Source organism: Balaenoptera ricei, chromosome 12 (assembly GCF_028023285.1).
Source record: "Balaenoptera ricei isolate mBalRic1 chromosome 12, mBalRic1.hap2, whole genome shotgun sequence".
NCBI lineage: Eukaryota > Metazoa > Chordata > Mammalia > Artiodactyla > Balaenopteridae > Balaenoptera > Balaenoptera ricei.
In genome coordinates, this window is record NC_082650.1 from 30,755,071 (window position 1) to 30,770,382 (window position 15,312).

The following is a 15,312-nucleotide window of genomic DNA, read 5'->3' on the forward strand; positions in this document are numbered from 1 at the left end:
TTGCTGTCCAGTTGCTCAGCCTTTTAGGGAAGAAGGGTTCCACCCTGTCTCCCCCCTGTTGTAAAATCAGAAGAGGACATTTCTGACTTTTGTATCTTGCTACTGTCTTTAAAGGGCTGATTTTTAGCTTGAGTTATGTCATTAAAATTATTCAAGCATATACTGATGTATAAATAGATCTCATGGGCTTAATTAAGGATTAGTTAAGGAAATTAAGGAAAATGAGAACAACTCAGATAACCAAGAAAGGCATTTATATCATGTTGGTAACAGTAACAGTAGCAGAGTTATGAGGTGGCTTACTACTTTAGAAGCCTTTTAAAATGTGTCATACCATCTAATTCTTTAATTAGAAATTAATATCTCTTTGAGATGGATAGAACAGATATTATTGTCAGTGTTTTGCACACCAGTGCACTTCAGTCTGCGAGCAATGAGCATCACCTGGGATTTTTGTAGAAATGCACATTCTCAGGCCTCATCCCAGACTCTTTTGAATCAGAAATTCTAGGGCTGGCGTCCAAGAACCTCTTATAACAAGTTCTCCGGACTTCTCTGGTGGCGCAGTGGTTAAGAATCTGCCTGCCAATGCAGGGGACACGGGTTTGAGCCCTGGTCCGGGAAGATCCCACATGCCTTGGAGCAACTAAGCCCGTGCGCCACAACTACTGAGCCTGCGCTCTAGAGCCTACGAGCCACAACTACTGAGCCCATGTGCCACAACTACTGAAGCCCACACACCTAGAGCCTGTGCTCCACAACAAGAGAAGCCACCACAATGAGAAGCCCACGCACCGCAAGGAAGAGTAGCCCCCGCTCGCAGCAACTAGAGAAAGCTCATGCGCAGCAACGAAGACCCAGTGCGGCCAAAAATAAATAAATAAATTTATTTTAAAAAAACCCACAAGTACTCTAGGTAATTTTTTGTGCATACTAACGTCTGCAAAGCACTGATTGACATGTAAAAATGCTATAATTCATAGAAGGATAATTATACTATATTTAATGTCAAATGCTACAAATCAAAAATATACAGGACTTCTGACCTGTGGTTAGGTTTTTTCCCCTATAGAGAAAAAGTAATCCGTTTTTAAGAGTAAGGCAAAAATTAGGAAGGATGCTGTTAGTAGTAGCCTCATGGCAGATAGTAAGAGCTGAAGAAATGGTAGAAGGAAAAGATAGATATTTATTGAAAAAATGACTTAACCATGTAACTTTAACACAGAATTTCTTCTACAGTTTAATTTACCAGCTGGATATGTGGGACTGGTATTCCTGGGTTTGGCGCTATCCTATGCCATTTCTTCACCACTGGTGGGCCTACTCAGTGATAAAATGCCAGTATGTATACTTCATCGATAGTTAAGAGTTACTTTTGTATGTCTAGATTGGTGGTTGTCCAACTGTACTTCCTGAACTCTAGAGGTCCATTGATTAGAATTAACATATTCGGTTTTTAAGAAATTTCATCTTTATTGAGGTATGGTTGACAAATAAAATTGTAAGATATTTAAGGTATACATCATGGTGATGTGGTATACATACACCCTGAGAAAGGATTCCCTCCACCTGGTTAATTAACGTATCCATCACCACAGTTACCTTTTTGGGGGGGTGGAGAGCAGTGAGAACATTTAAATTTTAATATATTCAATTTTTTTAGCTGATGGAGAGGTTCCAGTGTGAGGCTCAGTATGTGCCAACCTGCCATCACCCTGAACAGATACACTTTTTTTTTTTTTTTTTTAAAGATCTTATGTGGCCAATTTACTAGTTTTTATTTATTTATTTATTTATTTATGGCTGTGTTGGGTCTTCGTTTCTGTGCGAGGGCTTTCTCTAGTTGCGGCAAGTGGGGGCCACTCTTCATCGCAGTGCGCGGGCCTCTCATTATCGTGGCCTCTCTTGTTGCGGAGCACAGGCTCCAGACACGCAGGCTCAGTAATTGTGGTTCACGGGCTCAGTTGCTCCACGGCATGTGGGATCTTCCCAGACCAGGGCTCGAACCCGTGTCCCCTGCATTGGCAGGCAGATTCTCAACCACTGCACCACCAGGGAAGCCCCAGATTCACTTTTTAATTGCTTCCTCTGGGAGAAGAGGAGTCTTAACGCTAAAACTGTTGAAAAACTCTTGGATTAGACTCTCTAAAGGAAAAAGTTCCCTTGATGCAAAAAAGTGGTTTGACCTTAATAATTAGGTCAGAGCCCCAAAAGTAGTTAGGACTTGACCAAGTTGAGAGGATAGAATTTAGTTTTTCTGTGGGAGTGAAAGGATTGGTCGTGTAAATATGCATCAGTTATCCCATCGCCATCCTGACAGAAAATCCTTTCCATTCTCCTTTAACTAGGTCTAAGCCGTTCAGTCCAGATGACTAGTACACAGAGCTAGTACTGTTAGCCAGGTCTCAAGCTTCTATGACTTGAGTGCTTATTTTTGTGTTTCCCCTCTTAATTAGATGTGGGTATATATTTATGAAGACCTATTACATGGAGATTACTTGGTAGTCCAGGTGGAAAAAAGCAAGTGTCTTAAACAGTGTTTGTAACTTAGTTTTAAGGCATAGCCTTATATAACTGAACAGATATCGTACCCCTATAATTTTTAGCCTGCGTTTGAGTAGTTTATAAGGAAACATTTTATTTGGTACTTTTTAATAATGTGAATTTTCTAGATAGTGCATCTACTTGGTCATTCCTTGTGGTGACTGCTTTTTAAATTGTCATATTTGGAACAGTTTATCATGTGCAAAATCTACCATACACTCCCTTTCCATGGAATACTTGTCCTTTGCTCAACCCCTGTCTTGGGGTATATTGCACTTGCTTTTGTGTTTACCATCTACCTGTTTTCTCTTACATGTAAAATTTTGTTTTCTCCAATGTATTTGGATTTTTTAATATCATGACTTGTGTTCTTCAATGATTTCTTTATTTTCCTAAATTATGGAAGATCTTTACCTCTAAGAGTTTCTGTGGACTTTCTTTACCAGCATCTAAGGAAATGGCTTCTCGTTTTCGGAAACTTAATCACAGCAGGGTGCTACATGTTCTTAGGACCTGCCCCATTCTTGCACATTAAGAGGTAATTTTTTTTCTTCTTTTGAATTTGTGGCAAAATAACATTAGGAATTATTTTAAAAATTTTTGGTGTAACACTGATATGCTTAGTATCTTTGAATCTTATTTAAATAATTACCAGATTTAGGACTATATTGAATTGTTTGTTTTACTGACAGTATTACTGGATGCTAGCAGTGGTCTAGGCAAACAGGAATGCATAAAATCTGAATCAAATTATAAAAATGCTTATATTCCCTTTGTATTTCAATTGCACATTTGTACTTTATTTAATTTTTTAAAAATTTATTATTTAGTTTTGGCTACGTTGGGTCTTCGTTGCTGCGCGCGGGCTTTCTCTAGTTGTGGCAAGCATGGGCTACTCTCTGTTGCAGTGTGTGGGCTTCTCCTTGTGGTGGCTTCTCTGTTGCGGAGCGCAGGCTCTAGGCGCGTGGGCTTCAGTAGTTGTGGCACACGGGCTCAGTAGTTGTGGCTCGTGGGCTCTAGAGCTTAGGCTCAGTAGTTGTGGCGCACGGGCTTAGTTGCTCTGCGTCATGTGGGATCTTCCCGGACCAGGCCTCAAACCCGTGTCCCCTGCATTGGCAGGCGGATTCTTACCCACTGCTCCACCAGGGACGTCCTGTACTTTATTTTAAAAGTAGCATCTGTTAATCTACCTTTAGCTGATAGTTCTTAGAATATACTTTTGTTTTTTCTATTCCTTCTTGCCCCTTGAGGAGGGAACTAAATCTTTTTTGTTTCTGTATCATCCTTAGCATATGGTAGCTGCTTAATAAAGCTTGTTTATTATAATTTATTTGCTAAAATAAAGTGAGCTACTTAGAGCTTTTTAGGTACCTCTGGGACAAAACATGATATGGAAAAAAGAATGATTTCAGAGTCTTTCAGATTTGGGTTTGTATTTGGGCTTTGCCCCTTCCTTGGTATGTGAACTTGAGCAAATCATTTAACTTCCAAGAGCCTCAGTTTTCTTATCCACCAAAAAAGCCGATAAGAGTACTGTTGAAATAATTTTCTAGGCTCAAGATAGAGTGACTCCAGCCCAGGGTGCCATGTCAGCAAACCAAAACTTAGAAAACTTTCATGTCCCTGTAAATGCTCCTCTTGACCAGAAAAACAGTCTATCCAGTCACCCAGTCACCCCCAAACGCCAAGCCACCAACTGTGGGCCGCTCACCCCAAACAAGATGGACTGCGTAGCCCCAGACAATCAGATGTTACCTGTTTTTCTCTTCCTTGTTTTTTTTTTTCCTTATCCTGTAAAAGCTTCCTGCCTTCCATCCCATTTTTCAGTTCTCCAAAATGAGACCATCCACTTCATGAAGTGTTAAATAAAGTTTGTTCGTATTACCTAGATTGTCTTCCTTAATCATTTTTAACAGACTTACATGGCAGGGTTGCTGCAATGGTTCAGTAGAATAATGGGTATGACGTAACTGACGTAGGGCCTGACGTGGAACACATAGCAGGTTCCTGTCACTTCCTGTACCACTTTCCAGTCAGTGGGATTTCAAAGCCAAGTGCTTGAAGGAGCAACATTAACATCGACATTTTAACCAACTTTGAAAGGCTTTTACATGGTGATAAGAAGGCAGGTTGACTCTAGGCATGTGACATGTGTGACCAAAGATATTGGGATAGCAGGATAAATTGATCGTTTTCCCCCCTCAGAAATGTAAGGAGTTAAAAGATGTTTTCACTGAACAAAATGGGATCAGATGGGGATAAGAACCAGACTAGTCATGTCATCTGTGAAACGAACTTCTCTGAGATCCTGCCTGCCCTCCTTGGTGTGAAGCTTTGTTGTCTCTTTAAATGTTAATTTTTCTCCAAAACTCTCTTGCAGTCAGCTCTGGTTGTTGGTGCTGATACTAGTCATAAATGGTATCTCTGCTGGAATGAGTTTAATTCCAGCTTTCCCGGAGATTCTCAGTTGTGCACAGTAAGTTACTTCCATGGCTTGAAGGACTGTATTGTGATTAGCAATAAACATCACAAGCTTTCTTGAATTTCTCAATTTTGTAGGATGTTGGATATTTTTTTTCAATACTAAACCTTCATGATTTCATGTCATGCAATATTGTGATATAAATAGTATAAGCAAAAATACAATAATATAAATGATAATATATAGGAATATTAATACAATGATAGGTAAAATGGGTTGTGGATAGAGGCTCGGCTTAGTTTACGCCTCGGTATAGGTATACTTCTAAACAGCCAAAGCATATATATGTATAAGTGAAGCACTTTGCCGTACAGTAGAAATTAGCCCAACATTGTAAATCAACTATACTTCAATAAATTAAAAAAAAAAAAAAAAGCCAAAGCACAGTGGGAAGCCCTCAGCATCATTTCCCTCTCATAGAGGAGGTCCACACAAGGGCACAGAGTGACCAGGTAAATGGATTCTAGTATCAATTCCAATGTGTGGGTTTTTCCTCCCTCACACCACCAAGCTGGGTGTCCTGCAGTTCAACTAATTCTGACAGTATTTACCGGGAGATAACATCAGATTCCACAGGTTAAGGGCTCAGTCCCACAAGAGTGCCCTCTGCTTCAGATGCCAATTTCAAGTGCAGGTTGTTACCTATGTTTCTGACCGACTGGCTGTAAATCAGAGGTTCCAACGACCCCCTCCGTGGGTTCTCTTCATTTGCTAGAGCAGCTCATAGATCTTAGGAAACCAGTTCACTCACTAGCTACTGGCTTACTGCAAAGGATATTAAAGGATACAGATCAGCAGTCAGATGACAAGATATATAGGGCGATAAGGTCCCAAGCAACAGAGCCCTGTCCTTGTGGAGTTTGGGGCCCAGCTCGGTGGCACGTGGAAGCATTCTGGCTTCCCAAGCTGGAAGCTTTCTGAACTCAGTCCTTTTGGGTTTTTATGGAAGCATCACTACATATGCATGGCTGATTAAATCATTGGCCATTGACAGTTGATTCAACCTCCACCCCCTCTCTCTATGGGGGGAGGGATGTGTGGGGCTGAAAGTTCCAAGCCTGTAATCACGTGTTGGTTCTCCAGGCAACGTGGGTGCTAGTCCCAAAGTCATCTCATTAACATAACAAAAGACACTTTTTTTTATGGCTTTCATCACTTAAGAAATTCCACGGATTTTAGGAGCTCTGTGCCAGAAATGGGGAAGAAGACCAAGTGTATCTTTGTCACTTGGCCATCAGTCTTTTGTTTAGTAGGCATAATGATGAAGAACACAAAGTGAACTTGAGCAGGGAGAATACTGATGGCTCTGCTGTTGTCAGTTCAACAAGTCTCAAAGGAATAAGGAGCTGCCTCTGTATTTTCTAAAGGTTGCCCATCGTTCTCTCTACATGTTCATCTCATTTGAAGAATTTCTTAGTTAATTATATACTTTAATAAACATTTAATGCAAGTGGGTCGCGATTCTTAATATTGTATCCTATATATGCAGTAGAAGTATTTTTAGAAAACCCTGGAGGAAATATTACTATAGTGATATCTTCAAATGAGATTAGCTTTTAATTTAGAAATGGAGTGTTCTTGCTGTTGGGTTTATCCAGATTATCCCTGGTTTATTTTTATACCATACACTATTCTTTTGTTTCACGCAGGTTTCCCTTTTAACCACAGACACACTCTTGTTTCTCTTTGCAGTGAAAATGGATTTGAAGAAGGATTAAGTACCTTGGGACTGGTGTCAGGTCTCTTTGGTGCATTGTGGTCAGTTGGGTGAGTAGCTGTTGAATTTCATTCACACCTGTAAGTTGGAAAATGCTATCTCCAGTTTACAGATGAAGAAATTCAGACACTGAGAGGTCAGATGAGTTGCCAGAAGGCACATAATTCACTTAGGGGAGAGCTGCAGTTCTAATCCAGCTGTCTGACTTCAAGATCAATGGTTATACCAGCAGTTTTAATACATAATCAAAATGGTCTCATATACTTTGTCTTATTTAAGTGATATTTTAAAGTTCCTTTAACAGGAGCCTGTCTCAGTTTTGAAAATGTATTCATTTATTCATTCATTTGTGTATTTATTTTTAACTCTCTACTATATACCAGAGGGATAACTGTATGCTGCCCATGTAGCTATCATCAATAAGTATGTACTGAGTTGTTTTAAATACAAATACCTAGAAGAGTAGAGAGAATAATATAAAGGTTCTTTTGAATGCATATCATCTTTTAAAATTTTTCATATAAGGCATCAACTTTTCAGAAGCAGTTATAATTTTAGGATTGTTTAAAAATTTTAAGCAATCATCATTATCAGGTAGAATTATTTTCTTAAACCTAATGCTCTGTCCAGGAATTGGCTTTTTTCGTTAGCGTTTATAGTTTCAATATAATGAATTGAAGCGGTCATGCAGCCTATAAGGAGTAACGTGTTTTTTTGCACTGTAATCCTCTTTCTTCTTTTCATTGTTAGTGCTTTTCTAGGACCAACGCTGGGGGGATTTCTGTATGAGAAAATAGGTTTTGAATGGGCAGCTGCTCTACAGGGTCTCTGGGCTCTGACAAGTGTGAGTAATTAGTCTTTTACTTTCATTTTCCTTATGTTTATGGAGAAATGTGACTTGGATAATTGACAGTAACCAGTACCTTTCATTGTGTTAAAGGGACTAGTGATGGGCTTGTTTTATCTATTGGAGCATTCAAGGAGAAGAAGGAGGTATGGTCAACTCTTGAGTTTTTTTTTTTTTTTTTTTTTTTTTTAAAACCAGATTTTATATTTTTTATTCAAATCACATTTATTTTAAATTTATTTATTTATTTATTTATGGCTGTGTTGGGTCTTCGTTTCTGTGCGAGGGCTTTCTCCAGTTGCGGCAAGCGGGGGCCACTCTTCATCGCGATGCGCGGGCCTCTCACTGTCGCGGCGTCTCTTGTTGTGCAGCACAGGCTCCAGACGCGCAGGCTCAGTAATTGTGGCTCACGGGCCTAGTTGCTCCGCGGCATGTGGGATCCTCCCAGACCAGGGCTCGAACCCGTGTCCCCTGCATTGGCAGGCAGACTCTCAACCACTGCGCCACCAGGGAAGCCCCAACTCTTGAGTTTTTTTTCTCCTTTAAAAGTTGGCTTGTGGGAGTGGGAAAAAAACACCATTTTACATCCGTTCTTCCACCCTGGAGATTTCTGGGCACTCTGAGCCTCATCACTTGATAGACACGTTTACGGAAATAGTTGGATAGAGATGTAGGTACTGAGGTTTTTTTTTAAGGTGAGAAATACTGAGGTTGGCCTCTTCTTTCCTTCCACGTAGATCTAAACTTCAAAATATCCTCGGCACAGAGGAGGAACGGACTGCTCTCTTGCCTGATGAAACGTAGCCCTACGTTAGGAATCCCTACTGATACGGGGCTGGGAGATGGATGCTCCTGGCCTTGAACTTCATTGCTGGAAGGATTTTCCTAATTTTTACACACAAAACTCCATGAACACCACACCAGCATCCTGAAATTGTTAACATAGTTTTGGATGATCCTGTGTTGGGCTGCACATACTGTTGTCCTGAAGAGCTGGCCTGCTGAACCAGCCGTATTTGAAACCTTAAGTATGCAAAGAGTTGTTGAAAATCAACAAAAGTTTTTGGTTTTGAGTGACCAGACTTGGCCCTGAGGCTGTTACTGACTCTAGGTGTCCTGTTTCCTCTGTTTACTTTTTATTCTGAGGGCACTGATTCTGTGACTGTACCCCTTTTATTAACAGGGAAAGAAATGAATTGATTTGATATGCTTAAACATAATATAAAGATAACTCAAAATATACAGAATAATTACTGTGAAATCAGTTTTAAAAATATTTGCTTTCTCTGTGTCCTAAGATTTTTTTGTTTTTATTCAAAAGGCAAAATTCCAGCCTACCATGGAAAAACTCTATTGCATACCCTGGCCATCAGCTCTTCTAAAACTTTTGTTTGTGTGAAAGATACAAGAATAATATTACTTAACACTTCCAATTTTGTAACATGCTGTGAATTAGGATCTGGATTTATACATAATGCTTGGTATAATATTATTCATTTCCCTTAATGTCTCTGTTTTAGTTCTATCATTTTTTTAAAAAAAAACATACTCCCAATAGATGTATCCCATTCCCAGAGCAAGTGAGCCCACAGGAATGCTTGTTCTATGTTAGGGAAGGGGTTCCTCTCACTTCATGTAAAATCCATGCTGTTGTTTGAAGTGAGTGAATCTCTGCTGTGCAACTCTCATACCTCCTGATCCATTTTCATGGTGTAGTAGCCCCATTTACCCCCCCCCTTTTTAGTAGAAGAAACGTTTTTTTATCTATTTATTAATTCAAAAATATTTATTGAATGCCTTCTCTGAATTGACATTGTGCTTGATCTTACAGATTTAGCTGTGATCAAGATAAACAGAGTCTAGTCTTTATGGAACTAATATTCCAGTGGAAGGGACAAGCAAGAAATAAATACCAGAATCTCTAGTTATCTTGCAGAGATGCTGTGATGAAAAACAAAAACAAAAACAAAAACCTGGTGATATGAAAGAGTAATCGGCTGGAGCTGATTAGGTGTGAGGATCCTCATTTAGATAAGGCCTTGAACTGAGCTCTGAAGGGTGAGAACGAGGCAGCCATTCTGAGGGGATGAGCCCTCCCTAGCATGTGTAAACGGCTTGACCTGGTCAGAGAGAAGGCCGTGGCCCACATGGCTGGAGTCTAGTAAACAGAGGAACTTGGGCGAGGGAGAGGAGCCGGCTTTTGAATGGAGGATTCTAGAATTTGATTCATATTTCAGGAAGGTCATTGTGTTTGCATGGCCAAGGTGAGTGGGGATGCGGATTACCAGGGGTGGAGGGAGATCTTTGGAAGCTTTGAGAGAGACATTAATGGTTTGGATCAGGAAGGTGGTGCTGAAGTGTAGAGAAAAGGATGTGTTTGGAAGTAGAACCAACAGGGTTTGCTGATAATGGACAGAGAAGGGGAGAGAAATTCAGGAAGACTCCTAGGATTTGCCTTGAGGGCATGGGTGGTCAGCTGGTGCCTCTTAGTGAAATGGGGAAGAATGGGAGAGAAACAGATCTGGAAGAGGCACATTAAACCATGCTCTTTCACACCACCATAAGGAAAAAATAAATAAAATTTAGAGTATCACAATACCCAGGTTGGAGAAGATGGACAGCAGCTGGACCACGGACTGTTTCGGAAGACTGTTTGGCATTAATTCCCAAAACTGAATACTCACAGTTCCCATGAACTCTTCACTCTCCTCCTGCCCCAAGTCCGTTCGCCCTGAGAGCTCTAGAGGCTGGTCCCTTGCCTGCCAAGCACAAGTGGCCTGTCACCCGCTTACCGGAGCGGCACCAGGACGAGTGTGACCCCAGCCCCCTGCACTCGTGTGCACTGCGGAAAGGGCCAGGCCTCGATTTCCCGGGTTAAATCGTCCTGGCCCCTCTCCAGGGCTATCCTTCCTTGGGCGCAGGATGCAGGCTAATGCGGGGCCGCCCCTCCTCCGCCCAGTGGCCGAGGATGCCGCCGAATGCCTGTAGTTCCCATTTGTACCACGTGGGGCCGCTATTAAAGCACCGCGGGGATCCAGCAGCTCAAAGCCGGGCCGTGGCGCCCGAGCTCGCACCGCTCCCACCGGCGTCCCGGCGTCACTCAGGACTGTCAGCCTATTACCGTTACCAGGGCTGTTGACTGTTGAGACTAGTTCAAGGTCAACGCAAAGATTCCAGGCTTACTGGCTAGAGAACTTTTTGTTCTCCCTCCCAACACGCCGCTGTCAGTACCTACTGTGGATACCAGTGTATTTAAAGCCGCTTTGTACAAAAACAACTTTGCCCCTTCCTCATTTTATGATTTTGAAGTATTAAGATAAATGACAAAAAAAAGTTAAAAATATGAGAAACAATAGCAGAACTTTGAACCTTTTGAAACCAAAAGGTAGGTCAAAATTATCAAAGGAAATCTGTGTGTTTATATTTATATATGTTTATGTTCATCTGAATGTAACAAAGTGCCCAGTTTAAAAGCACTTTTTAAAAAATGAGACAATGTAGAATATAATAAATTAAAAAGTATCTTTTATGTTAAGGTCACATTGCAACCTATACATATATGACATACAGACTAATCCCAAGGAAAAATAAAAAGGACAAATTTTTTTAAATCACAAATCGTTTTCTCAATTAAACTTTTTAAACATTTTTGAGGTAATTGTTGATTCACATGCAGTTGTAAGAAATAATACCCAGAGATCATCTGTACTCTTTACCCAAGTTCCCCCAGTGGTAACATCTTGCAACACTTAACAGTACAATATTCTAACTAGGATATATTGGTAGAGTCGAGATAAAGAAAGATTCCCAGTCTTCAGTTGCCCATGCTGCTACTTTTCTGTCACCCTCACTCCCTCCTTAATCTCTGGGAATCACTAATCTGTTCTCCATTTCTGTAATTTTGTCATTTCAAGAATCCTGCGTAAATGGAATCCTATTGTATGTTATTTTGGGGGGATTGCCTTTTTCATTCAGCATAATGCTCTTGAAATCCATCCACATTGTTGCATGTGTCCATAGTTCATTTCTTACTGAGTAGTATTCCATGGTGTGGACATACATACAGCTTGGTTATTCATCCACTGAAGTACATCTGGATTGTTTTCAGTTTGTGGGTAAAACAAATAAAGGTGCTATGAACATTCATGTACAGGTTTTTGTGTGAAGATGTCTTCATTTCTCTGGGATAAATGCCCAAGAATACAACTGCTGAGTTGTATGGTAATTGCATGATTAGTTTTTTTCCCCAAATAACCCATATATTTTACATAGGAAATTTGATTTGGACAATAAATATTAAATATCATACATCAATGCAATATTCTATTGTTTATTAAGTTATCAAGATTTAAATATGTTAAACATACCTTCTCATATCTAGCTGGCAAAAGAGGTGGGTAATTAGCTGACATAGCCAACTAATTTTCAGTAAGTACAATTAATAAGTGAGAAGTAAAACCGATATCTTTTTTTTTTTTTTTTTTTCCTTATTGCATTTTATTTTATTTTATTTTTTTTTAAACATCTTTATTGAAGTATAATTGCCTTACAATAGTGTGTTAGCTTCTGCTTTATAACAAAGTGAATCAGTTATACATATACAATATGTTCCCATTTCTCTTCCCTCTTGCATCTCCCTCCCTCCCACCCTCCCCATCCCACCCCTCTAGGTGGTCACAAAGCACCGAGCTGATCTCCCTGGGCTATGCGGCTGCTTCCCACTAGCTAGCTATTTTACATTTGGTAGTGTATATATGTCCATGACACTCTCTTACCCTGTCACATCTCACCCCACCCCCTCCCCATATCCTCAAGTCCATTCTCTAGTAGGTCTGTGTCTTTATTCCCGTCTTGCCACTAGGTTCTTCATGGCCTTTTTTTTTTTTTTTTCCTTAGATTCCGTATATATGTGTTAGCATACTGTATTTGTTTTTCTCTTTCTGACTTACTTCACTCTGTATGACAGACTCTAACTCCATCCACCTCATTACAAATACCTCCATTTCATTTCTTTTTATGGCTGAGTAATATTCCATTGTATATATGTGCCACATCTTCTTTATCCATTCGTCTGTCGATGGACATTTAGGTTGCTTCCATGTCCTGGCTATTGTAAATAGAGCTGCAATGAACATTGTGGTACATGACACTTTTTGACCTATGGTTTTCTCAGGGTATATGCCCAGTAGTGGAATTGCTGGGTCGTATGGTAGTTCTATTTGTAGTTTTTTAAGGAACCTCCATACTGTTCTCCATAGTGGCTGTATCAATTTACATTCCCACCAACAGTGCAAGAGGGTTCCCTTTCCTCCACACCCTCTCCAGCATTTATTGTTTCTAGATTTTTTGATGATGGCCATTCTGACCGGTGTGAGATGATATCTCATTGTAGTTTTGATTTGCATTTCTCTAATGATTAATGATGTTGAGCATTCTTTCATGTGTCTGTAGGCCATCTGTATATCTTCTTTGGAGAAATGTCTATTTAGGTCTTCTGCCCATTTTTGGATTGGGTTGTTCGTTTTTTTGTTATTGAGCTGCATGAGCTGCTTGTAAATCTTGGAGATTAATCCTTTGTCAGTTGCTTCATTTGCAAATATTTTCTCCCATTCTAAGGGTTGTCTTTTGGTCTTGTTTATGGTTTCCTTTGCTGTGCAAAAGCTTTTAAGTTTCATTAGGTCATATTTGTTTATTGGTGTTCTTATTTCCATTTCTCTGGGAGCTGGGTCAAAAAGAATCTTGCTGTGATGTATGTCATAGAGTGTTCTGCCTATGTTTTCCTCTAAGAGTTTGATAGTGTCTGGCCTTACACTTAGGTCTTTAATCCATTTGGAGTTTATTTTTGTGCATGGTGTCAGGGAGTGTTCTAATTTCATACTTTTACATGTACCTGTCCAATTTTCCCAGCACCACTTATTGAAGAGGCTGTCTTTTCTCCACTGTATATGCTTGCCTCCTTTATCAAAGATAAGGTGACCATATGTGTGTGGGTTTATCTCTGGGCTTTCTATCCTGTTCCATTGATCTATATTTCTGTTTTTGTGCCAGTACCAAACTGTCTTGATTACTGAAGCTTTGTAGTATAGTCTGAAGTCAGGGAGCCTGATTCCCCCAGCTCCATTTTTCGTTCTCAAGATTGCTTTGGCTATTCGGGGTCTTTTGTGTTTCCATACAAATTGTGAAATTTTTTGTTCTAGTTCTGTGAAAAATGCCAGTGGTAGTTTGATAGGGATTGCATTGAATCTGTAGATTGCTTTGGGTAGTAGAGTCATTTTCACAATGTTGATTCTTCCAATCCAGGAACATGGTATATCTCTCCATCTATTTGTATCATCTTTAATTTCTTTCATCAGTGTCTTATAATTTTCTGCATACAGGTCTTTTGTCTCCTTAGGTAGGTTTATTCCTAGATATCTTATTCTTTTTGTTGCAATGGTAAACGGGAGTGTTTTCTTAATTTCACTTTCAGATTTTTCGTCATTAGTGTATAGAAATGCAAGCGATTTCTGTGCATTAATTTTGTATCCTGCTACTTTACCAAATTCATTGATTAGCTCTAGGAGTTTTCTGGTAGCCTCTTTAGGATTCTCTATGTATAGTATCATGTCATCTGCAAATAGTGACAGCTTTACTTCTTCTTTTCCGATTTGGATTCCTTTTATTTCTTTGTCTTCTCTGATTGCTGTGGCTAACACTTCCAAAACTATGTTGAATAATAGTGGTGAGAGTGGGCAACCTTGTCTTGTTCCTGATCTTAGTGGAAATGGTTTCAGTTTTTCACCATTGAGGACAATGTTGGCTGTGGGTTTGTCATATTTGGCCTTTATTATGTTGAGGAAAGTTCCCTCTATGCCTACTTTCTGCAGGGCTTTTATCATAAATGGGTGTTGAATTTTGTCGAAAGCTTTCTCTGCATCTATTGAGATGATCATATGGTTTTTCTCCTTCAATTTGTTAATATGGTGTATCACATTGATTGATTTGCGTATATTGAAGAATCCTTGCATTCCTGGGATAAACCCCACTTGATCATGGTGTATGATCCTTTTAATGTGCTGTTGGATTCTGTTTGCGAGTATTTTGTTGAGGATTTTTGCATCTATGTTCATCAGTGATATTGGCCTGTAGTTTTCTTTCTTTGTGACATCTTTGTCTGGTTTTGGTATCAGGGTGATGGTGGCCTCGTAGAATGAGTTTGGGAGTGTTCCTCCCTCTGCAATATTTTGGAAGAGTTTGAGAAGGATAGGTGTTAGCTCTTCTCTAAATGTTTGATAGAATTCACCTGTGAAGCCATCTGGTCCTGGGCTTTTGTTTGTTGGAAGGTTTTTAATCACAGTTTCAATTTCAGTGCTTGTGATTGGTCTGTTCATATTTTCTATTTCTTCCTGGTTCAGTCTCGGCAGTTTGTGCATTTCTAAGAATCTGTCCATTTCTTCCAGGTTGTCCATTTTATTGGCATAGAGTTGCTTGTAGTAATCTCTCATGATCGTTTGTATTTCTGCAGTGTCAGTGGTTATTTCTCCTTTTTCATTTCTAATTCTATTGATCTGAGTCTTCTCCCTTTTTCTCTTGATGAGTCTGGCTAATGGTTTATCAATTTTGTTTATCTTCTCAAAGAACCAGCTTTTAGTTTCATTGATTTTTGCTATTGTTTCCTTCATTTCTTTTTCATTTATTTCTGACCTGATCTTTATAATTTCTTTCCTTCTGCTGGCTTTGGGG

The 15,312-nt window shown here is 39.7% G+C and overlaps 1 protein-coding gene across 3 annotated transcripts in view; it reads left to right on the plus strand.

The window, feature by feature from the left end:
• Positions 1–9,096, plus strand: part of SLC18B1 (solute carrier family 18 member B1) — a 29,885-nt gene extending 20,789 nt beyond the window's left edge. For 2 of the 3 annotated variants that reach the window (XM_059941188.1, XM_059941190.1), the window contains exons 8-14: positions 1,240–1,341; positions 2,991–3,082; positions 4,925–5,020; positions 6,719–6,793; positions 7,494–7,587; positions 7,684–7,736; positions 8,328–9,096. In XM_059941188.1, the coding sequence (XP_059797171.1) occupies positions 1,240–1,341; positions 2,991–3,082; positions 4,925–5,020; positions 6,719–6,793; positions 7,494–7,587; positions 7,684–7,736; positions 8,328–8,394 (579 nt within the window). In that variant the 3' untranslated portion in view covers positions 8,395–9,096. The remainder of the gene's footprint in view (positions 1–1,239; positions 1,342–2,990; positions 3,083–4,924; positions 5,021–6,718; positions 6,794–7,493; positions 7,588–7,683; positions 7,737–8,327) is intronic. The other variant, XM_059941189.1, reaches the window with a different exon arrangement.
• Positions 9,097–15,312: the final 6,216 nt, after the last annotated feature.